The sequence below is a fragment of the Carcharhinus amblyrhynchos genome, chromosome 11 (genome assembly GCF_965287045.1).
Source record: "Carcharhinus amblyrhynchos chromosome 11, sCarAmb.v2.hapA, whole genome shotgun sequence".
NCBI lineage: Eukaryota > Metazoa > Chordata > Chondrichthyes > Carcharhiniformes > Carcharhinidae > Carcharhinus > Carcharhinus amblyrhynchos.
Window position 1 is genome coordinate 2,972,485 of NC_137334.1, and position 23,371 is coordinate 2,995,855.

General features: G+C 42.3%; 3 protein-coding genes across 8 annotated transcripts in view; all 3 read left to right on the plus strand.

Annotated features, from left to right (window-relative positions):
- Positions 1-16,506, plus strand: part of LOC145349829 (gamma-crystallin S-1-like) — a 68,672-nt gene extending 52,166 nt beyond the window's left edge. The window contains exons 1-4 of one of the 3 annotated variants that reach the window (XM_080198401.1): positions 13,881-13,889; positions 13,997-14,225; positions 14,375-14,385; positions 16,231-16,506. In XM_080198401.1, coding sequence (XP_080054527.1) covers positions 13,881-13,889; positions 13,997-14,225; positions 14,375-14,385; positions 16,231-16,506 — 525 coding nt within the window. Of the gene's footprint in view, positions 1-13,880; positions 13,890-13,996; positions 14,240-14,374; positions 14,386-16,230 lie in introns of those variants that run through there. The other 2 variants (XM_080198400.1, XM_080198399.1) reach the window with 2 other exon arrangements.
- LOC145349830 (gamma-crystallin S-1-like) lies at positions 3,486-6,909 on the plus strand. Of its 2 annotated transcripts, none has more exons than XM_080198403.1 (3): positions 3,486-3,494; positions 3,592-3,838; positions 6,641-6,909. In XM_080198403.1, exons 1-3 carry the CDS (start codon positions 3,486-3,488, stop codon positions 6,907-6,909), a joined length of 525 nt encoding a protein of 174 aa, XP_080054529.1. The 2 variants fall into 2 exon arrangements, with proteins under 2 accessions (XP_080054529.1, XP_080054528.1); XM_080198402.1 differs by having other exon boundaries at positions 3,592-3,834; positions 6,634-6,909.
- Positions 16,507-19,837: 3,331 nt separating the features above from the next.
- On the plus strand, positions 19,838-23,371 carry LOC145349831 (gamma-crystallin S-1-like). Of its 3 annotated transcripts, none has more exons than XM_080198406.1 (3): positions 19,838-19,846; positions 22,149-22,395; positions 23,103-23,371. In XM_080198406.1, exons 1-3 carry the CDS (start codon positions 19,838-19,840, stop codon positions 23,369-23,371), a joined length of 525 nt encoding a protein of 174 aa, XP_080054532.1. The 3 variants fall into 3 exon arrangements, with proteins under 3 accessions (XP_080054532.1, XP_080054531.1, XP_080054530.1); XM_080198405.1 differs by lacking the exon at positions 19,838-19,846 and adding an exon at positions 22,036-22,044; XM_080198404.1 differs by lacking the exon at positions 19,838-19,846 and adding an exon at positions 22,036-22,044 and having other exon boundaries at positions 22,149-22,391; positions 23,096-23,371.

Sequence of the window (23,371 nt, forward strand, 5' to 3'; positions counted from 1 at the left end):
AAAATAGTGTATATAATTGCACTCAGCATCTGGAGAGTTTCTGCCTGGGACTTTGTGTTACCTATTCAACTATTGCCATTCCATCTCAATCTTCAAACAATGCAACAGGTCAATGTTATTGTCACAAAGCTCCTGGACAATCAACGATGAATTAAAACTTGATTAGTTTTTCAGAGGCACAATGATTCCTCGAGACCTTTTGGAGCCTTGATAAGTGATATCAATTCTCTTCTGGTTGCTGTAACCTGGGAGCGATACCACCTGGGGTGTGACTGTTTTAGTGCTGTCTGAGATGTAGTTATTTGTATTTTGTCCTGTCTGCCTGCAGTGAGTGTGTGCGTAGATCGGAATAGCAGTAGCATTTCGGGCGCGACAAGCTCCATCCACAGGCTTCTACAGCGTAATTCAGAATTGCTGATATGTTTTCGGGCTGAGTGCGTATGGGGGTGCCGGACAACGGGGCAAAAAGTCAAGTCTGAAGCACTCCCAGATTCAGCACTTCGAATCAAAATGGTAAAATCGGGCCCGATATGTACAGGAAACGATTAAAGTTAAAACACACAGGACAATGGATCCATATAATGTGATCAAAACCAGAACTGTAACCAATTCAAAATAACAATCTGAGGAGCTTATCGAAATGTAACACTTTGTTACGTGAAAAAGTGTAAGAATCTGTAAGAACTGATGATTAACAGAGTGGCTCGGAAATAAGCTGTAGATGCAGCCAAGAGTTCTGCTCTCCCTTATGCATTTTGAATAAAGCCATTTTCGTTGAAGTTCTACATGGTCTCAAGAGAGTCAGTTCATTCATTCCCTCTAATAATAGGGGACTTGGAGAATTCAACCCTGGGCCCGCTAATAGTATGTTAAATAGTATTTAAATACTAGCCCCTCCTCCCAGCCCATTTGCAGCGCTGTGCAGAAGCTTCCAGAAATCCGGGCCTCGGAGACACAAATGTGGCACAAACGTCCACAGGAATCCTACAAGTCGGCCAATACGCAGTTCTCCTGGCCCATTGCGCTAAAACATTAGCTCAGCGGTTGGGAAAATCACCCTCACCACCTCTGGAAAGCAGATTAAAGTTCAGATTTTCACTAGGTTGGGTCCTCAGATGAAACAAAGACTTGTTTCCACTCGGAGCCAATTGCAGACAGGAACAGAGGGAGGTCAGATGATATGAGGGATTAATGTGGACCCCTGCATGGCAGCCGTCACTGAGGCTCCTGTATATTCAGGGGTGAGGGGATTGGCAGTTTGTACCAAAACCTTGCACTTTATCAAAGGGAACCAACATGTCACAGGGGCACTCAAGGGGTTGGCAGCCCTTGTTTCATCCATACCAACCTGAATCCAATGCCATGGGATATATCCTCTTCCAAGAGATTACCTCTTCATGCAATAGGGGCACCTGTCTGTATGGAACAGGAACTGGGGTTGATCCTGGCTCCAAAACAACAGGTGGAACTCTCCCCAAAAAATTTTAAGTGTTGAATTTGTGGGAAAACTGGAGTAATTCGTGCTTTTTTTTCAGTGGGAGTTCACAATAGAATCTCCTACACTGTGCAATGCAGCATCATCTCCCTCGCTTCCTCTTCTTGCTTCTCTTTTACCTCCTGCTCCTCACCCTTGAGCTGGCTCCCTCACCACCCTCAAAGTTAACATTACCCAGGCCAATATTTTCAGCAACCCCCTCCCTTTATTCCGACGATAGGCTTGCCCCAAAACTTCAGCGCGTAAGACGTAAAACCAATGAAATATACATAGGGCAGCACAGCGGCACAATGGTTAGTGCTGTTGCTTCACAGTGCCGGGGACCTGGGTTTGATTCCAGCCTTGGGTCATTTTCTTTGTGGAGTTTGGATGTTGTCTGTGTGGATACTCTGTTTTCTCCCACAGTCCAAAGATGTATAGGTTAATTAACCCTTAGTATCTATAAAGGTGTAGCTTAGGTGGATTAGCTTTGGTTGTGGGGTTACGGAGAAAGTTGGGGGTGGGTGGGATGGTGGTGGGCCTGGGAAAGATGCTGTTTGAAGAGTAGGTGCAGACTTGATGGGCTGAATGGTCTCCTTCTGCACTGTAGGGGTTCTAAAGACAATGTTTCATTGATGGCCCATTCCTCCTGAAGGGTCCAATCAACAGTAAAAATGTACAGAACTAAAGTCTATAATTACATGTTCATCTTCCCTGTCCAAGGTGCCACAAATAATGGGCTGCATTTTCTGATCCCCTCTAAGAATGGCGGCGCCCACCTCTGATTGGGCCTGTTTCCCTATCTTTAATTGGATAGCAGACTTGAAGTAGATCTTATGATTGGTCAACTTGGGGAAGATCAGCAGGATGGCGCCCTGAGTAACATTGGAACGTGAAGCTAAGCATAAGGACAGAAGATACTGCCTTTAAATTCTGAAATAATTTCCCCCCATTTTATTGACAATATACTGGATATAACATTGTAACCAAATCTATATAAATGTATTTAGTAATGCATTGAACTAATTGAAATTTATTAAATGTGTTGATACATTTTAAAATAATTAATTTTGTCAAATTTAATAATGACGTTCGTTTAAAATCTTGGGTTAGGCTTTGAAAAATGTAATATTTTAATCTTGCTTTTAATCTGATGTGTTAAATAATGTTTTCTGCAATTAATGATTGAGAACAAAATTGATTCACAGTAGAATGGAGATTATGAAGATAATACCATAGGAAGCATTTCCTAATCATCTGTGTGCACGGTAGCACAGTGGTTAGCACTGCTGCCTCACAGCGCCGGGAACCTTGGTTCAATTCCTGTCTTGGATCATTATCTGTGTGGGCTCTGTGTCTGAATGGATTTCCTCTGGGTGCTCTGGTTTCCTCCCACAGTCCAAAAGACATGCTGGAGAGGTGTATTGGCCATATTAAGTTCCCCCTTGGTCTACCTGAACAGGCACTGGAGTGCGGTGACTTGAGGATTTTCACAATAACTTCATTGCAGTGTTAATGTAGACCCATTTATGACTAATAAATAAATAAACTTTTAGCTTATAATGAAAACAATCTGGCTTTTTAAGCTATATCTAATAGCCAGACCTTTGGTTAAAGAAGAAATCAGGAAGTTTTAATTGGAAGTACTGTTATTATATGTAAGTGTAAGGAAAACATTAAAATACTTTCATTAGACTCAGCATTGAAACATGTGTGCTTTGGATGACCCCAGCTCTTTGAGGCTCTGTGAAATGTTATCCTCTCATCTTCCCTTTGTCAAAGGACAATAAAAACGAGTGAAGGCAAAATGAAAAGAGTGAATGGTACATTTGTTAGTATGAATGCTGGTGTTTCTCTGAAACGTATATCACATGGCTTTGTTCCTGCTTTTGCTGAGCCGCAGATCTGGCATTAAAATAACAAAAGTATTCTGTACGGTGGTCTTTCCACGTAGTGTATAAATACCAAACCGTACAAAGCAATAGCAATTGAATCCCACTGCAACGTCAACATGGGAAAGGTTGAGCTGCCCATTGCGCTTTGCACATTATTTTAACTGTTTTATAAGAAGCCAATGCTGTTCAAACAATGGGTTCATTTATATTTCTTTTCCACAGATTATCTTTTACGAGGACAGCAACTTCCAGGGTCGGCACTATGAGTGCAGCACTGACTGTGGGGATCTATCCCCTTATTTCAGCCGCTGTAACTCCATCCGTGTGGAGAGTGACTGGTGGGTGCTGTACGAGAGACCCAATTACATGGGATACCAGTATGTTCTGAGCAGGGGAGAATATCCTGACTACCAGCGCTGGATGGGATTCAATGATAACATCAGGTCATGTCGCACCTACCCCTACGTAAGTTACAGCTTTATTGTCTCACCAGATGTAAAACATTTTGTTCTGTGATTTATCTTGTTGGAGCATTGATAATTTTTTGTTGCCGGCAGTCCATTCAATAAACTTCTTCTCTAATTTCTTTATTCTTTTTCACTGAAAATCTTCTATTTAACGTGGCAATTTATAGCCCAAAATGAATTCACATTTTAAATTAAAAGCTAGCTTTACATTATTTGTGAACAGTTATATTTAAGGTGTTAGAATAGAATATTGCTCTGAATTGTCACTGTCAGAAGTCTTGAAATTATGATTAATCTGGTAGTAATTGGAAGGATTGGTAAACACCAGTTAGTATAATAAACCACAGCAATTTATTGACAAGAATAAGGAGCTCTATGCCTAAATATAGCATGATTTCAAGAAGAAACTAGATAGAGCTCTTGGGGCTATGTGGGGGGTAAGGGTGAATCAGGATGTTGAATTCGATGATCAGCCATGATCAAAATGAATGGGGGAGCAGGCTTGAAGGGCCAAATGGCCTTCTCCTGTTTCTAGTTTCTATGTTTCTTGTACTTTCACGATGATAACTCTTCTCTCGGGCCTACTATGGGTGAAAAAGCCCACACTCTGCACCAAGATTCCCATGTTTGTTCCCCTTTGGGCATTCAGGTTACATGACTCTCCCAGTGTACGGCCCTTAAAGGGACCAGTTACTACAGTCTGGTTGCAGGCTGGTTAGTCATGGAATGTGTTTAATTGTAATTGTTCAGGATTAGTAGTTATCTGTGTCCCGGTTACAAAGGGGAACGATGTACTGGAGAAAGATCTTTGCTGCATATGGACTGGTTAGTTCAGGGGTGTGCCACCTATGGTTTGTGAGCTACTTACCGATGAATGCTCTGGCCCAAACAACTGTCCAATTTGTGTTTACGTTTCTTATCCTCTGGCTTGTGTGTCTTAGAGTCATTGAGTCAAACAGTGCAGAAAAGGCCCTTCAGCCCATTAAGTCTGCACCGATAATATCTGTCACTAAAGGTGCACTAATCACATTTTCCTACAATTGTCCCAAATCCATGAATATTACGATACTTCAAGTGCTCATCCAAATATTTTAAAAATTGTTAGATTCCCAGGCTCGATTCGCATTCCAGGCAGCATTCCACATTCTGAGTAAAAATGTCTTTTCTTAAATCTCCTCCGAATCTCCTCTCCTTTACCCTAAACTGTGCCCCCTCGTGGTTCACCCCTCATCCAAGCAGCTTCCTGTTCACCTTGTCTATATCCTTCATAATCTTATGCATCTCAGTCATGACCCCCTTAACTTTCTCCGCTCTGAAGAAAACAGGTAGCATGGTAGTTAGCACTGCTGCCTTACAGTGCCAGGAGCCTGGGTTCAACTGCTGGCTTGACTCACTGTCTGTGCAGAGTCTGCACATTCTCCCCATGTCTGTGTGGGTTTCCTTTGGTTTCCTCCCACAGTCTGAAAAACTTGCTGGTTAGGTGCATTGGCCATGTAAATTTTCCCTCAATGTAGCTGAACAGGGGCTGGAGTGTGGTGACTGGGGGATTTTCACAGTAAGCTCATTACAGCGTTAATGTAAGCCTACTTGTGACACTAATAAATAAACTTGAAAATTTTAAACAATCCAAGCCTATCCAGTCTCTCCTTACAGCTCAAAAGCATCTCTGGCAACACCTTGGTGATTCTCCTCTGTACCGCCTCTACAGAAATCACATCCTTCCTATAATGAGGTGATCAGAACTGCGCACAGTATTCCAGCTGTGGCCTAACCAATGTTCTGTACAGTTCCAACATTACCTTCTTGGTCTTATACTTTATGCTATGACTGATTAAATCAAGTGCCCCATAGCCTTCTTGTGGTTCAGGTTTTGCAGGTCTTGAGGTTTCACAAGGATCATTCCTACCGCTGGCACTCCCTGGTAGATGATCCTAACTTGGAAACTCATGATCCTGTTGATGACTCGAGACATGCAAACAAGAAGAACATTGATTTGAGTCTTTTGGCTGGCCCCTAAAGATCCACAATAATCACTGCGCACAGTCACAAAAAATACATGGAAATCTTGGAATGATCCCTTTTGTTAAGTACCACGGTTTTGCTCCTTTAATATTAAAGAGAAAGGATTTAAAACACAACATTTATGCCACTTTACTGAGAGGATTCGTCAAAATCCTGCCAGAAAAATCTCCCGGTTATGAAAGTAAAGCTCCTGAAAACTGTGTGCTCTTCAAAACTACTGGATTGTTGTAAAAATATATCTAGCCGATAATGACTGGAATTCTCTGGCTGTTCATGCCGGGGGGATTCTCCAGTCCTGCCGGTAGTGCACCTCCGCCTGTGGATTTTCCACTGGTGCGGAATTATGTCATTGGAAGTTCCCATTGACAGCAGCGGGACCCGAGAATCCCACCGTTGGCAAGTAGCACACCACAGCTATCATATCCTAACACAATCAAAAGTTCCAGGCAGGGATTTTCCGGACTCTTCCTGTGGGAGTGTTTTCCAGCAGCAAGAGGTGGCTCGTCATTGGCCACAGGTGGGATCTTCCAGTTCCGCCAATGTTTTTCTGGCTTGTCCTCCTTACCACCAGGGAGCCTAGTGGATTGTCTTCGGCAGGACTGGAAGATCTTGTCAGTGGGAAGGGCTGGAAAATCCAGTATTTGAATAGTTTGCTTATTACCCGTTTTCATGTTTAATAACTGAATCCATTGCTTGATCTTGTTAACTTCAGCAATATGTTTTCCTGAATTACGCTATCTCTACATTAAGAGCCACACTGTTATTTAAATTACAGTACAGAGGTGATTCCTACAAAATGAGGATTTACGAGAGGCCTGACTTTGGGGGACAGATGATGGAATTCATGGATGACTGTCCCTCTGTCTACGATCGTTTCCGTTACCGTGACATTCACTCCTGCCATGTGATGGACGGTTACTGGATCTTCTATGAACATCCCAACTACAGAGGCCGACAGTACTTCATGAGACCTGGAGAGTACAGGAGATTCAGCGACTGGGGTGCATCTTGTTCAACTATCGGATCCTTCAGGCGCATGCGGGATTTCTAGATGGCTGCTGAAATGCTGAATATTATTTTGCTGAAACACCGCTGAGCAGAATAAAATAAGTTTCATTGTATTATCATCATTATTAATTGTGTTCTGATTCTGATACAAGTATATAGAACATTGTCCCCCACATTTTTCCAGTGTGATCCCATTTTAATGCCTCAGGGCAAGATTTTCCAGCTGCAATCACCCCAGTGTTGGGACTGCTGTGGGGGGGGGGGGGATCAGGGTGGGCTAGAGGGCTGTTGTGGAGGGTTGGGATTGGCCCAGTGACAGCTGGGAGGACAACCATCGGAGGGGTTGGAGGGCAGTGTTGCATCGTGGGGCTGGCCAGCGAACAAACTGGTCAGCAACTGGGAGGCCAACAGGGTGGGGCTACGTCACATATGCCGATCTCGGCTCCGACAGATTGGTGCACATGCTCAGCGCTGTGCTGCCAACCTCTTGGGTGGGAATAGGCCTCACCCACAGATTTTCAGTGTGAATCTTCCTGAGGCACTCTGCACTGCACAGAGTGGGGGGGAGGATTCATGGTGAAAATCCTGCTGGAAAAAAAAAACAGTTAGTCTGGTTTTTATGCAAATTTCCCCGAGATCGCGCCTTCTGGATCAGTCTTTAATGCAGTCAAACACTTCTGGATGTCGAGATATGCCGCATCCACAGGTTCCCCACCATCCACCTCAAAGGACTCAAACAGGTTTATTATAGCATGACTTACCCTTCATAAAACCACGCTGACATAGGTGGATTGAGCTTTGTCTCTCCAAATGCTCACTCATCTCTTCCTTAATCATTGATTCCAGAAACTTCCCCACCACAGATGTCAAGCTAACTAGCCTATACTTTCCTACTTTTTGCCTCTCTCCTTCTATAAATAAGGACGTCACAATAGCGTGCTTCCAATGCACCGGGGGCCTTCCCAGAATCCAAGGAATTTTGAAATATCATAACCAAAGGAATTACGATCAAAGGATGTGGAGGGAAGGCAGGATCAGGCTATTGATTTTGCTGATTAGCCAAGATCAGGATGAATGGTGGAGCATTCTCGGAGGGCAGAATGGACTACTCCTGCTTCTAGTTTCTATGTAACACGTGATAACAAGCTGAATGCCTTCAAGCTGTCTGCTCTCCCTTGCTTCCTCCCTCCCTCCTTGCCCCATGACTGGAGCACCCACCAGGATTTTGCTCTGCCCTCACTGCAATTCACTCTGATTCCTCCCATCGTGACTCCCTCACCCAGGCCTCCCCGCAGCTTTTCTCCATCCTTCCAGCTGCAACTTATTGCTGTAGGACATCTAGAAAACTGTGCTTCCCGTGCGGGAGATAATCTTCTCCCACACACAGAAAATATCTCAAGACCATAAGAAGTAGGAGCAGGAGTAGGCCACCTAGCCCCTTGAGCCTGCCCCGCCATTCAATAAGATCGTGGCTGATCTGAAGTGGATCAGTTCCACTTACCCGCCTGCTCCCCATAACCCTTAATTCCCTTATCGATCAGAAATCTATTTATCTGTGACTGAAGCTATAATTAGCAAGACAAAATTTAAACGTTGAACATGCAGTAGATGGTGTCAATTTAGGAAACAGAGGGATTCAGGTCTGTCATTCATTCAGCTTTAACTGCAGAGAGCGGATCAGTCTCAGATTGACACAAATCCTTGTCTTGTAGCTGTGACATTTAAATTATTAGATAGCCTATCGACTGAATAGGTTAAATTTTATAATCTTCCTTTCAAGAATGTTTCCAGAAGGTATATAACATCCTTCAGTGTAGGTGAACTTGTTAACCTTTGGGAGAATGTTACGAGTCTTCTGAGATTGATAAAAAGACATAATCTCTAAAATTGGATCCTCTTCTTCACTGTAAAATTACATTTGGAACTAATTAGCTTAAATATCAGTTCCCTTAAATCCAGGAAAACTTGGACTCGTAACTAAGTGACACATTTTTGACTGCCTGTATCTGTCAGCTGTAGCTGTACAAATATATTATCCTTTATAACCATTCCCCCCCACTCTGAAATATATTTTACAGTAGGAGCAACATTTTTGTACACATACTTGGCAAAGAATCCCTAGACTTTCTACCACTAGAAGCAATTAAGGAAGAGTTTCTATTGAGCCATCTGTGTGACATTTTGTAGTTCAATTTTTTTAGTGTCATTCACTTCACAAACAATGGCACAGCGGTTAGCACTGCTGCCTCATAGCGCCAGGGACCTGGATTCCATCCTTGGCTTGAGTCACTGTCTATGTGGAGTTTGCACGTTCTCTCTGTGTCTGCATGGATTTCCTCTGGGTGCTCCAGTTTCCTCCCACAGTCCAAAAGACGAGCTGGTTAGGTGCATTGGCCGTGCTAACTTCTCCCTCAGTGTAACCGAACAGGCATCAAAGTGTGGCGACTAAGGGATTTTCACAGTAACTTCATTGCAGTGTTAATGTAAGCCTAGTTGAGACTAATAAATAAATTCTGGTATCTCAGATGACCTTCAAATTAATGATGCACAGGCAGGTAGATATATCAAATTGCTCTCTTATTTCCTCAGGCCTTTGTTAATAAAGGACTTTCACACAGGTCTAGATAAGACAGTATTTCCTTCTTAATGAGGTGTCTCCCAACTTGCGTTCTTGATGGTCTGTCCTCTGTAGCCTTTCATGGTTTAATTCACATTAATGTTTCCTCTTAAGATATTCTGCCTGACTACTAACTCCAGTTTGAAGGAACATTGAAGGCAATGCTTGGAATGTTTGCCTTTGGTAAATTATTTGACAGCTTATAAGTTCTAACAGATGCCTCTTTATTTGAGTAACACCTTGTATTGGTTCCTCATGCTTCTGTTCAGACAGTGCGATTGCTTTGCTAAAAGTTAACATATAAAAAGTCACGCTTAATTTAAATGGGAATTTACAAAAAGTTTCAGAGGGTCTCATTGAAAGTTATAAAAAGGTTTCTAGAAAAGATTGAAAATTAACTGAATTTTTGAAATAATTCTTCAAAAAGATTAAAGAGTAACAATTAGACCACCGTTTGAATCGGAACTGTCAGACGTCTGCTGATTTTATGTAAATAAAGATTCTGTGCAGTAGCCATCTTCCATAGCGCGTGGAACGTGGTAAAGGAAGAAAAATACAACAGACGCTGGAGATCTGAAATAAAAACAAAAAGTTCTGGAAGAGCTCAGCAGCTGTGGAGAGAGTTTAAAGTTTATTAATTAGCATCCTAAGAAGGCTTACATTGACACTGCAGTGAAGTTACTGTGAAAATCCCCTAATCGCAACACACTGGCACCTGTTCAGGTACACTGAGTGAGAATTTAGTACAGCCAATGCACCCTAACCAACACTTAGGAGGAAACGGAAAACCTGGAGAAAACCCATGCAGACATGGGGAGAATGTACAGACTCCACACAGACAGTGACCCAAGCCAGGAATCGAATGTGGGTCCCTGGCATGGTGAGGCAGGAATGCTAACAACTGCAGAGTAAACATTTTGAGTTCATTCTGACTGCTCTTCTGGGCTTTGGTGCGGTTCTAAAGAAGAGTCACATTGGGCTCGTAACTTTCAGTGGAATTTTCTTGAGACCACGATGTGGGGATAGGAAAGACAGTGACCAGAATTTTCCTGTCCCACCTGCCACAGGAATTGTAGCGTGGGGGAGACACAGATAATGCAAAGGTCCATTGACCTCAGGTAGGATTTTCTGGTATTGGGACAAGCGCTGCTGGAAAATCCCACCCAACGTGACTTTGTGATTTTAAGGGGCGTCTTGACAAACACATGAATAGGATGGGAATAGAGGGTTATGGTCCTGGGAATTATGGTCTTGATGATATGTAAATGTATTCAACCTCTCATGGTGGGAATCCATTATACATTGGTGGCTGGGTGGGGACAATGAGAAACCCTTTCAAGGTTCAAACCATTTGGAGACTCCCATTGGATTCTCCTCTCATACTGGCTTTCCCACTGTTGGGTTTTTTCAGAGGCTAAGTATTGAGCTTAACTTTAGTTAATACAAAGATTCACAACTACAGTGTCCTGGCGAAAAACATTTCTTTATGGACCAACATATACTGGGAGAAAAGTACTGCACAATCAAACTGTTCTCTGAAATTACATCACATTAACAATGCAATTACACAACTTACAAAAAACATTTTACCTCCCTCTAGCTCATCATGAGCCAATCATCATTAGTACAGGTCAATCATCATTAGTAAATGTCTTGCACCTTGGCCAATTATAGTCAGTTCTCTGACAGCATGGGAACAATAGGTTCTAACAGCTTCTGTCTGACTTTACCATAGCCACCTGTTCTGAACTCTTATCTAGTTTAATACTTTGCCTATTCAGTAAGCTGCCTGAAGCCACTAGCTTGTCCTTGCTCAGTGAATGCCACCTTAACTGAGCTATCTAGTACCCATGCTGATAAGAGCAATTCTTCTTGTTATAAGGAATATGGTTCACTTTACTGGCCTATTTCCCATGATGCCTTCAAACCCTGAGCCATTAGCCAAGATGTATGCCAGTTCAATAATACACTTTCAAAAATACATGTTTAAGTTTGCTAACTGTGGTTGTATGTGTTTCTATGCAAACAGTGTCTCTGTAATCTTCATTAGTGTTTTAAATCTCTGAGTATTTTAAAGTCCTCTAATACCCACTGGACAGATAATTTTGGCCACTGAATTTTTCCAGGATTTTTTGTTCCATATTTTAGCTGAAAAATGCCACCTTCCACCTTCTTCCATCAGGACAAAGATACAAAAGTCTGAAGTCAATCAACTCAAGAACAGCTTTATCCCTGCTGACATTTGGATGGACCTACCTCGCACCAAGTTGATCTTTGTCTACACCCTAACTATGACTGTAACACTACATTCTTCACTCTCTCCTTTCTTTCTCTATGAATGGCATGCTTTGCCTGTATAGCAAGCAAAAAACAATACCTTTCCTTGAATACTAATACAAGTGACAATAATAAATCAAATCAAATCAGAATAGAAATTGTTTTTCATCTTGCATTCTTCAGGACATTTCACAAGAATACTGGTGTCAAGAGAAAATACAGCTATTATGAAGGGTAAATCATGTTTCATTAATTTGTTGGAGTTCTTTGAAGAAGTAAAAGGGCAAGTGGATAGTGGGAATTCTCTAGATGTGGTATTTGTGGACTTCCAGAAGGCATTTGATAAGGTGCCACACAAAAGGTTGATGCACAAGGTAAGATAATGAGGGGTCAGGGGTAATTTATTAGCTTGGATAGAAAACTGGCTAATTAACAGAAGGCAGAGAGTCAGGATAAATGGGTCTTTTTCTGGTTGGCAAGACGTAACTAGCAATGTGCCACAGGATTTGGTTCTTAGGCCCCAGCTATTTATAATTTATATTAATGACTTGGATGCAAGGATAGAAAGTACTCTCGCTAAATTTGCAGATAACATTAAAATATGTGGGGCAGCAAGCTGTAATGAGGAAATAAGAAATTTAAGAATGGATATAGACAAGTTTAGATGAATGGGCCAAAATGTGGCAGATGGAGTTTGATGTGGATAAGCGCGAGGTTATCCATTTTGGTTGGTAAAAATGGAAAGGCAACTTTGTGATGCAGAGGGATCTGGGTGCCCTTGTGCATGAATCACAGAAAACTGGTATGCAGGTGCAATCAGTAATAAGGGAAGCAAATGGAATTTTAACATTTATAACGAATGAATAGAGTATAAAAGTAAGGAAGTGTTGTTGCAACTATACAAGACATTGGTGAGACTGTACCTGGAATATTGCGCACAGTTCTGGTCTCTTATTTGAGGAAGGACTGGCATTAGACACAGTTCGGTGTGGGTTCACTTGATTGATTCCAGAGATGAGGGGTTTGTCTTATGAAGAGAAATTGAACAGTTTAGGCCTATACTGTCTAGAGTTTAGAAGAACGACAGTAGATCTAATTGAGGTATAGAAGATGATAAAAGGTATTGCAACGTAGACATAGGGCCTGATATTACCATTGTGTTTTGCCCAAAACATGGTAAACTCGGGCATGGGGCCATTAACACAATCTGTGCCCGTGTCCGTGTGGATGCCCACTTTACCAACGCCCGAAAATGGCTGTGATCCAAATTGCACCCGAAACGGGCCCAGTGGCAATCTAAATGGCATTTGCACGCATTTAAATTAAATTAATATGCTGACCAAAACCAAATATCTACTTTTGGTTTTGGTAAATACAGAGGAAAAAGTAGAAGTTTTAAGGAAAGAAACAAGGAACGCAAATTAATTAAGCAAATTAATACAAAATAAAGTATGATCTCTGGGCTCACATGAGTAGCAAGAGGTCCCTGTTTCAAATCCCAAACGAGCCCTCACTTCTTGAGTGGCACGGTGGTTACCACAGCACCAGGAACCTGTGTTCAATTCCCGGCTCGGGTTACTGTCTGTGTGGAGTCTGCACGTTCTACCCGTGTCTGCGGTTTCCTCCCACAGTCAGAAAGAATTTAAGATTGGCCATACTAAATTTTCCCTCAGTGTACCCGAACGGGTGCTGGAGTGTGGCGACTAGGGGATTTTCACAGTAACTTCACTGCAGTGTTAATGGAAGACGATTTGTGACACTAATAAAATAAACCTTATAAAAACTCTTGATCATTTTTAAAAGATTAGACATTCAACGTTTTGAATGAACGTCATGTCACTAGATTTGAGAAGCATCATGAACTCTCCTTCAGTTGTTCAGTGACAGAATAATTGAAATGAGGTCAAAGCAAAATGAAAAGATCTGATGACTGGTCTTTAAATATATCTACAGGAGTAGCATTTGCATTGTATGGGACTTCTCTATTGTGTTTTTTGCTGATGTATAGCTCTGAGTCATCAGAATAATAATGCGTTCTGTACATTGACCTTGTAGTGCAGACTATAAATACCGTTCTGTAGAAAACAGAGACACATTCAGCAAGCAACTGAGAACTCAAAATGGGAAAGGTAACCTTCACACTTTTAGTTCACATGTGACATTTTCCATTTGTCTTCCATGCTGAAGTACCTCACCTTGTTAAATTATTGATTTATAATTGAATTGCTTTCTGCAGATCATCTTTTACGAGGACAAGAACTTCCAGGGTCGGCACTATGAGTGCAGCACTGACTGTGCTGACCTGCACTCATATTTCAGTCGCTGTAACTCCATCCGTGTGGACAGTGACTGGTGGGTGCTGTACGAGAAACCCAATTACATGGGATACCAGTATGTTCTGAGCAGGGGAGAATATCCTGAGTACCAGCGCTGGATGGGATTCAATGACAGCATCAGGTCATGTCGCACCTACCCATATGTAAGACACAAACTTGACTAAATCGTTTGATGGTTATACAACTCATTTTGCTTTAGCACTGTTGTGTCGTCTCTTGATTTATGAGGTTCTCTTAAACAGGGACAGCTTCTTTATCCAACGATTATATCAAAGAAGTTTTAATACCGGTCGTATACATCAAACACAAACTAATAGCTTACATTGATTTCAGACATTGTCACAGTGATACTGATATTCTATACTTGCCACATACTCCAATAACTTTTTCTATTCCTGCTATTGATCTTATGGCAAGACGTAATTAACATGAGGATTCAACCAGCTAGCTCTTCTCCAACTTGCCTGCAAAGTGCTAGAGAAAGGGTAAATTGTTAAATATGGCAGCAGCTCCACTGGGGGCTGACAGTTACTAATCTACTGGAGTAAAATAACTAATACCGAGATGAAAATACAAAGACATCTGATGTCGCATCAGACCCAGTTACCATGCATGTAAAAAAATCAATAGTTGCACTATTCTACTCACCGCTGAGGTTCTGTATACTTTCAATAACTCAGAGATCTGCACTTTCTATTCAGAATAAACATACAGATGGAGCAAAGACAAATTAAGTCTGTTACAAATTAAATGCTGTTACTTTTACAACAGCCCTGTTATTCCTGTGATGTGGTCTGCTTTATATTAGTCTGTATAGATAGGATTTTCCAGCCCTTCCTGCTGGTGGGATTTTCCAGTCCCGCCAAAGGCACCACCTCCTCCCGCTCCAGCAGCATATTCCCCCGTGGCAGCATGGGCGAGTTACGCTATATACCATAGACATTAGCGACAGGACTGGAAGATCCCACGGTCGGCCAATTGCGAACTGACTGCCTGGAAAACACACCACTGGGGAATGGAAACTCTCACCCTATATTCTCAGTCTCATCGCAGATATGATCTTATTTAATGTTTGGCAGCAAAATTGAAGGCCATGTGATAAAAGCAACAGAAGCCGCATGGATACAAAATTGGTTACGGGATAGAAAACATGGCTGTTGTTTGGAGAGGAGAGAGATATTCGTTGGCATTCTGGGGAGCTTTGATACTTAGGCCACTGTCGTTTTTGATTATTTACTTACCGAACGCGAAGTACCTAAGCCATGCAGTTTCTTCTGGTTCTGCTCTATTGAGTGTGGATAGGCCTCTGCTGAATCTGTGGATTGGATATTCTTCTCTGGTGTGATGCATAGTGAATTTGGGCCTTTATAATTTGAATGTAAGCTCCTACCTTCATTTTTATGTGATGAACAAAAGAGACTGACTGCCTTTAACTGCCCTCTCTCTCTCAGATGTTGACAGACTGACTTGTTTATGAGTTTCAGGGATATCTTTAGGAATGCTTGAATCTTAATTCTACGAATAACCTCCTCTCTCAAAGCCCTCCCCCTCTCAAAAGCCATCTCCAATGCAATGTGGATCATGCATGTTTTGTATCCAGATAGAAAAGCTGGTTAGTTATCCTTTAAATAACTTAATTCCATATGAAACTAAATAGGCAATTAAAGTATAACCATTTATAAAATATTCTGAACACCCTCCTAGGACTATCAATCTATCCACTGTCAGCAGAAACGCTTCTGCCATTGTCTACAAATGTGAATACCTTGAACTTTCTTCCCAGTCACCTTTAACAATCAAAGTTTAACCAGGTTTAGTCAGTCGAATTTAGAAGGAGTCAGACGATCCTTTCTCATTCCTCCATTTCACCAAAAATTAAATATACCATTCAAAAGTAAAAACTCATGAACTTAATGGGTTTCACGTTCACTGTCTGATAGGCTGATAGATAGTGTTTCAGTCATCAACTTCGAAAGGTAATTGGCTAAACACTTGAAGGTGTAAAATTGAAGGAGTTTGGGGGAAAGGTTGTGAACATTAGACTAACTGAATTGCGATTTGATTAAGTCTGACGGGCTGAATGGCCTCTTACTTCTGCTGTACTATTCTCAGATTCTCTCACTCTCTATTCCAGTACCGAGATGGAAACTACAGAATGAGGATTTACGAGAGGCCTGACTTTGGGGGACAGATGATGGAATTCATGGATGACTGTCCCTCTGTCTACGATCGTTTCCGTTACCGTGACATTCACTCCTGCCAAGTGATGGACGGTTACTGGATCTTCTATGAACATCCCAACTACAGAGGCCGACAGTACTTCATGAGACCCGGAGAATACAAGAGATTCAGCGACTGGGGAAGCTCTTGTTCAACAATTGGATCTTTCAGACGCATGATGGATTACTAGATAACTGTTGTAAAACACATTACTTTGAATCGCCAATGATTTTCTGAACACAAATAAAGTATCCATCTCTGAGCTGTCAGCTTACGGAAGTTTTTGAATTTTCATGTAAACCATTTGGGAGCTTTTCGAATAATTTTAGTAGCAATTTGACTTAGATATAATTGAAATCAATAGTTAAAGATTATATGAAATATCAATTCCTATAAATGATAGTTAGAAAGGATAAACAAATTGGCTTACTGATGGTTGCACAATTTTCCACACCATTTGCAACTCCTCAGATACTGAAGCAGTCCATGCCCGTATGTAGCAAGATCTGGGCAACATTCAGATTGGGCGGAAAAGTGGCAAATAACATTCACGCTATACAGGCAATGACCATCTCCAATGAGGGAGATTCCAACCATCTCCCCATGACATTCAATGGCATTACCATCACTGAATCCTCAACCATCAACATCCTGGGGGTGTGTGTTAACATTGAGCAGATATTGAGTTGGACCAGCCATATAAATACTGTGGCTCCAAGAGCAAGTCAGAGGCTGGGAATTCTACAGAGGTTAACTCACCTCCTGACACTCCAAACCCCATCCACCATCTACAGGGCACAAGTCAGGAGTGCAATGGAATACTCTCCATTTGCACAGCTGAGTGCTACTCCAACAGCACTCAAGGAGCTTGACGCCATTCAGGGCAAAGCAACCCACTTTAATGACAGCCCACCTACCACCTTTAGCATTGACTTCTCCCACCCCTGATGGTAGGAGCCGTGTGTACCATCTTTGAAGGTGCAATGCAACAACTCATCAAAGCTCCTTTGACAGTGACTTCCAAACCCATGACCTCTACAGTCTAGAAGCAGGCAGGTGGGGCCGTGATCACCTGGAAGTTCTCCTCCAAGCCACAAGCCATCCCAACTTGGAACTTTTCCTTCACTGGGTCAAAATTCTGGAACTTTCACTTTGTGGGTGTATCTACATGGACAACAGGGGTTCAGGAAAGCAGCTCACAGCCGTCTTCTCAAGGGCAATTAGGGATGAACAATAAATCCTTGTCTAGCCAGCAATGCCCACATCCCATGAATGAAGAAAAATCTTTAGTTTGTCACATCTCAAGATATTTAAAATTATACACCAGTCAAATAGGTACATGGTATCATTGTGTTTACAGTCTGTGACGGGCACTTTAAAAATGTTTCCCCGCAGTTACCCATGAACACTATATTTGTATATGAGTGTGGTTATTTTACCCTTGGAGTGAATAATTCAATTTTTAAAGTAACCCAGTCTTTTGACTTGGAAAGGAAGGAATAGTTTAGTTCGCTTATTTTATTTATCTAGAAGTTACTTAAGAAAAGATAAAGTTACTAACAAATGCACACACAAAGCTCCTGCGGGACAGAGACCTCGGGCGTTCTGTCCTCACCCGACGTACATTACCAGATGTGCTGTGCTCACCAGACAGTGACCCAGTTGCCTGACCAATAACTTGACCCGCTGATGTGAACGTCTCTGAGATGGTGAACTGTGAGGTGGAAGCTGACGCAAAACTGACACTGGCCTTGGAGGTGCCTTCATTGGCTTCCTCCGAGGAGTCTTCTGAGCTGTCGGGACAAAAATAGCCATTGGACCACTGGAAAATGAAGCTGGAGAAGTAATAATAGGAAACAAAGCAATGGCAGAGGAACTGAACAGTTACTTTGTGTCAGTCTTCATGGTGGAAGACACCAACGGGAGCCAGAGCTCCGGGAGAATCAGGGGGCACAGGTGAAAGTAGTGGACATCGCCAAAGAGAAGATTCTGGGGTAACTGAAAAGTCTGAAGGTGGATAAATTACCTGGGCCAGATGGACTACACTCCAGGGTTCTAAAAGAGATAGCTGAGGAAATGGTGGAGGCATTGGTGATAATCTTTCAGGAATCACCGGAGGCAGAGAGGGTTGCAGAGGACTGGAAAGTAGCTAATGTAACACTGCTGTTTAAGAAAGGAGGGAGGCAGCAGGCAGGAAATTATAGCCCAGTTAACCTGACTTCGATCTTTGGGAACAGTTTAGAGTCCATTATTAAAGATGAGATTGCAGAGTACTTGGAAGTGCATGATAAAGTAGGACTGAGTCAGCACGGCTTTAAGGAGCAGTCATGTCTGACAAATCTGTTAGAGTTCTTGGAGAAGGTAACAAGGAAGTTAGATAAAGGAGAACCAGTGAACGTGGTTTATTTAGATTTCCAGAAGGCCTTTGACAAGGTGCTGCATAGGAGACTGTTAAATAAGTTAAGTGTCCATGGTGTTAAGATGGTGGCATGGATAGAGGATTGGCTGACTGGCAGTAGGCGGAGAGTGGGGGTAAAGGGATCTTTTTAAGGATGGCAGCCGGTGACTAGTGGTGTGCCTCAGGGGTCAGTGCTGGGAACTCAACTTTTCACAATGTACGTGAACAATTTGGAGGAAGGAACTGAGGACACTGTTGCCAAGTTTGCAGATGATAGAAAAATATGTAGAGGGACCTGTAGTATTGAGGAAGCAGGGGGGCTGCAGAGGGACTTGGACAGGTTAGGAGAGCGGGCGAAGAAGTGGCAGATGGAATACAGTGTGGAAAAGTGTGAGGTTATGCATTTTGGAAGGAGGAATAGAGGCACAGACCATTTTCTGAATGGGGAAATGTTTAGGAAATCAGAAACACAAAGGGTCTTGGGAATCCTTGTTCAAGATTGTCTTAAGATTAACATGCAGGTTCACTTGGTAGTTAGGGAGGCAAATGCAATGTTAGCATTCATGTCAAGAGGGCTAGAATACAAAAGAAGCAATGTACTTCTGAGGTTGTGTAGGATTCTGGTCAGATCCCACCTGGAGTATTATGAGCTGGGGTGGCCTCATATCGAAGGAAGGATGTGCTGGCCTTGGAAACGGTACAGAGAAGGTTCATAAGAATGATCCTTGGAATGAAGAGTTTGTCATATGAGGAATGGTTGAGGACTCTGGGTCTGTACTCATTGCAGTTTAGAAAGAAGAGGCTGGATATACTGCGAGGCCTGGATAGAGGGGACGTGGAGAGGATGTTTCCACTAGTAGGAAAAACTAGAACCAGAGGGCACAACCTCAGGCTAAAGGGACAATCCTTTAAAACAGAGATGAGGAGGAATTTCTTCAGCCAGAGAGTGGTGAATCTGTGGAACTCTTTGCCGCAGAAGGCTGTGGAGGCCGGGTCATTGAGTGTCTTTAGGACAGAGATAGATAGGTTCTTGATTAATAAGGGGTTCAGAGATTATGGGGAAAAGGCAGGAGAATGGGGATGAGAAAAATATCAGCCATGATTGAATGATGGAGGAGACTCGATGGACCGAGTGGCCTAATTCAACTCCTATATTTTATGATCTTATAGTCTTATGAGTGCAAGGGAGGGACAGGGAGATATCTCCAATGATTGAATTGGCAGGCACCTTGTCAAATGCCTTCTGGAAGTCTAGGTACATCATATCTACAGGCTCTCCACTTGCAGGTTGTGTCCTCAAAAAACTCAAGCAATTTTGTTAAGATGACTTTCCCTTCATAAAACCATGCTGACAATGGTGGATTGAGCTTTACCTTTCCAAATGCTCATTCATCTCCTTCTTAATGATTGATTCTGGAAACTTCCCCACCACAGAGGTCAAGCTGGCTGGCCAATAGTTTCCTATTTTTGATTAGGAGTATCACATTAGCGTGTTTCCAATCCACCAGGGCCTTACCAGAATCCAAGGCATTTTGAAATATCACAATCAGTGCATCCAGTATCTCTGCTGTCATTTCCTTTAACACCCTAGGGTCCAGAGCATCAGGTCCAGAGACTTATCTGCCTTTAATTCCATTAGTTGATTCACTACCTTTTCCCCAGTTATGATTATTTCACCAAGTTGCATTAACTACAGCTTTTGGAAAACCTTCATTATTCTCTACCGTGAAGCCAGAGGCTTGGTTTAGATTATTGGTTTAGTGACTCTGCCATCTCTGCATTCCCCATTAATACCTCACCAGTATTGTCCTCTAAAGGGCCAACTTTTACTTGAGCTATTCTCTTCGTCTTTGTATACTTGTGGAAGTTTTTGGTATCTGCGTTTATTTCTTCTGCTAATTTCCTTTCGTAGTTCAACTTAGCTCTTTTGATTCGATTTTTAGTAGCCTTCTTAGTCTCCAGTGGTGGGAAGGGCCCATCCTGTTCCACTGACCAGTCACCACACACCTCAAGTTGGGCAACTCCTACTAATAAGATGCTAACCATACCCCCACCCCCCCACCCCTCCCATGGTCCAAATGCTTCAATGAGTGCTTGGAACTCTGCTCAATAAGTGGATGGAACCCATCACACAAGGCACACAAACAAAACAAACAAAAAGGAAGAAGATGCCAACTCTTTGACTGACAAGTTGGAATGTCGGGGTCATCTGTAGGGGACTGACAGCCAACATGCAACTGGTCAATAACATGCACAGGACAACTGTGATCGAGTGCAACTTGATAGGCTGACATAACTTCCCTTTCAGAAACCAGGCTCGTTCAGAATGGGTCACTGAAAGAAAAGCAGGACATTTTCATTGGACGGGGAGGAGTTCAGAGCAACTGTATGAGCAAGGGGTCAACTTCACCTCCACCTGCTACCCTCAATGATCGAAATTCTGACAAATCCATCCACTCTCAACCCAAACCATTGATGACTGCCACAATATCCAGGTGCCCCTTGGCACATGGAATGAAGTTTATGTTTTATTTATTCGTATCATAAGTAGGCTTACATTAACACTGCAATGAAATTACTGTGAAAATCCCCTTGTCACGCCACTCCAATGTCTGTTTGGGTACACTGAGGGAGAATTTAGCATGGCCAATGCACCTAACTCACACATCGCTAACAGTCAGTAACCATATTGTATCACAATATATGATAAGTACCTACTGGTTTTAGCGACACTTTGCAGAACTAATTCTTCAGCATTGTGGCATTAGCTTTTCCTCTGTCTGGGGATCAGTTTAACTGAGATTGATAATTTTCCTAATGCAGTTTAAAACCTCTTTCAATAAATTGGGCATTTTGGTCCATGTGTGGGTGACAAGTGCAGAGAAATTTCCTGACCATTAAAAGCATCAGGTCACATCTACAATCTGAATGCAGACTTTCCTTTTTTTTAACAAAAATATGAATAATGCAGGCGCAATTGTTATTCAGATTTCTAATCAATAAAAATACCTAACTCAGCAGAGTTGTGCTGGAGTATTTTGTTCATAGAAACAACGCAAGCTCTCATTCTTGGACTTGTTACAGAACAATGACGGTGTCAAAGGCAAAAATGAGAGAATTAGTGATGCGGCTTTTAAAATGAATACAGGTTTTTCTCTTCTACAATGGATGTGCCACCGAGATGTTTTTCTGCTGACTTTCGATCGTGGACCATTAGAATAACAAAGGTACAACCCAGGAAGGTGTTACTGTCTGTTATATAAATACGAAGCTGTGTGGGATAGAGCAACGAGCAGCCAATAGCTTAACTGCGAGGTCAAAATGGGAAAGGCAAGACTTTTCCAATTTATATGTTGTAATGTAATTATTTATTTTAAGATTGCTAAATTATTAATTGAAATTATTTCTTTATTGTCCACGCTTCTCTCTTCTAGATCTTCTTTTACGAGGACAGGAACTTCCAGGGTCGGCACTATGAGTGCAGCACTGACTGTCCCGACCTGTCCCCTTACTTCAGTCGCTGTAACTCCATCCGCGTGGAGAGTGACTGGTGGGTGCTGTACGAGAGACCCAATTACATGGGATACCAGTATGTTCTGAGGAGGGGAGATTATCCTGACTACCAGCGCTGGATGGGATTCAGTGACAGTATTGGCTCATGTCGCTCCTACCCATACGTAAGTTACAAATATAAATTGTAAATTATTTTCTCACATGTTTTTTGTTTAACATTACGTGTTAATATTAACGACATTTACGACACTGTTACCAGTCTCTATTTAAATATTTATAATAGTAAGACCAGGTCCACCCAGATCCAGCAAGGGTATCCTGCCCAAAATTCAGCTCAAGGGCCATCTACGAAAAACTTACTTCTTTCCAAATGAGAGGCTATGGTGTAGTGGTGTTGTCAGCAGAGACCTAGGACAAGATCTGGGGACCGGGGTTCACAATCCCATCACAGTAGGTGGTGAAATTTGAATTCAATAAAAAAAATTTGGAATTAGAAGTCCTATGATGTCCATGAAACAATTCTAGTAAAAACCCATCTGGTTCACTAATGCCCTTTCGGGAAGGAAATCTGCCGTCCTTACCTGGGCTGGTCTTCATATGACTCCAGGGCAACGTGGTTGACCCTTAAATACCCTCTGAAATGGAGGGCAGTTAGGACTGGGCAATAAATGTTGGCCCAGCCAGTGATGTGCACATATATTAGACATGCATCGTTAAGCACGAGTTGAGACACAAATTCATTATTTGTGCCTTATTTCCTTATCAATAAATTGATTGTATAAAACACCCGTTGTATAAGCTATCTATAATACAGCACGCACATTTTCATGCTTATAAGTTGAAGATAAATTAAAATGTTCTATTCCAGTACCGAGGTGGAAACTACAGGATGAGGATTTACGAGAGGCCTGACTTTGGGGGACAGATGATGGAATTCATGGATGACTGTCCCTCTGTCTACGATCGTTTCCGTTACCGTGACATTCACTCCTGCCAAGTGATGGACGGTTACTGGATCTTCTATGAACATCCCAACTACAGAGGCCGACAGTACTTCCTGAGACCCGGTGAATATAGGAGATACGGTGACTGGGGCAGCTACAACTCAATGATCGGATCTTTCCGACGCATGAGAGACTTATAA

Coding starts and splice junctions, on each gene's coding strand:
- LOC145349831 (XM_080198404.1), top strand. Junction 22,392..23,095: donor CATGTCGCTCCTACCCATAC/GTAAGTTACAAA, acceptor GTTCTATTCCAG/TACCGAGGTGGAAACTACAG.
- LOC145349830 (XM_080198402.1), top strand. Junction 3,835..6,633: donor CATGTCGCACCTACCCCTAC/GTAAGTTACAGC, acceptor TTTAAATTACAG/TACAGAGGTGATTCCTACAA.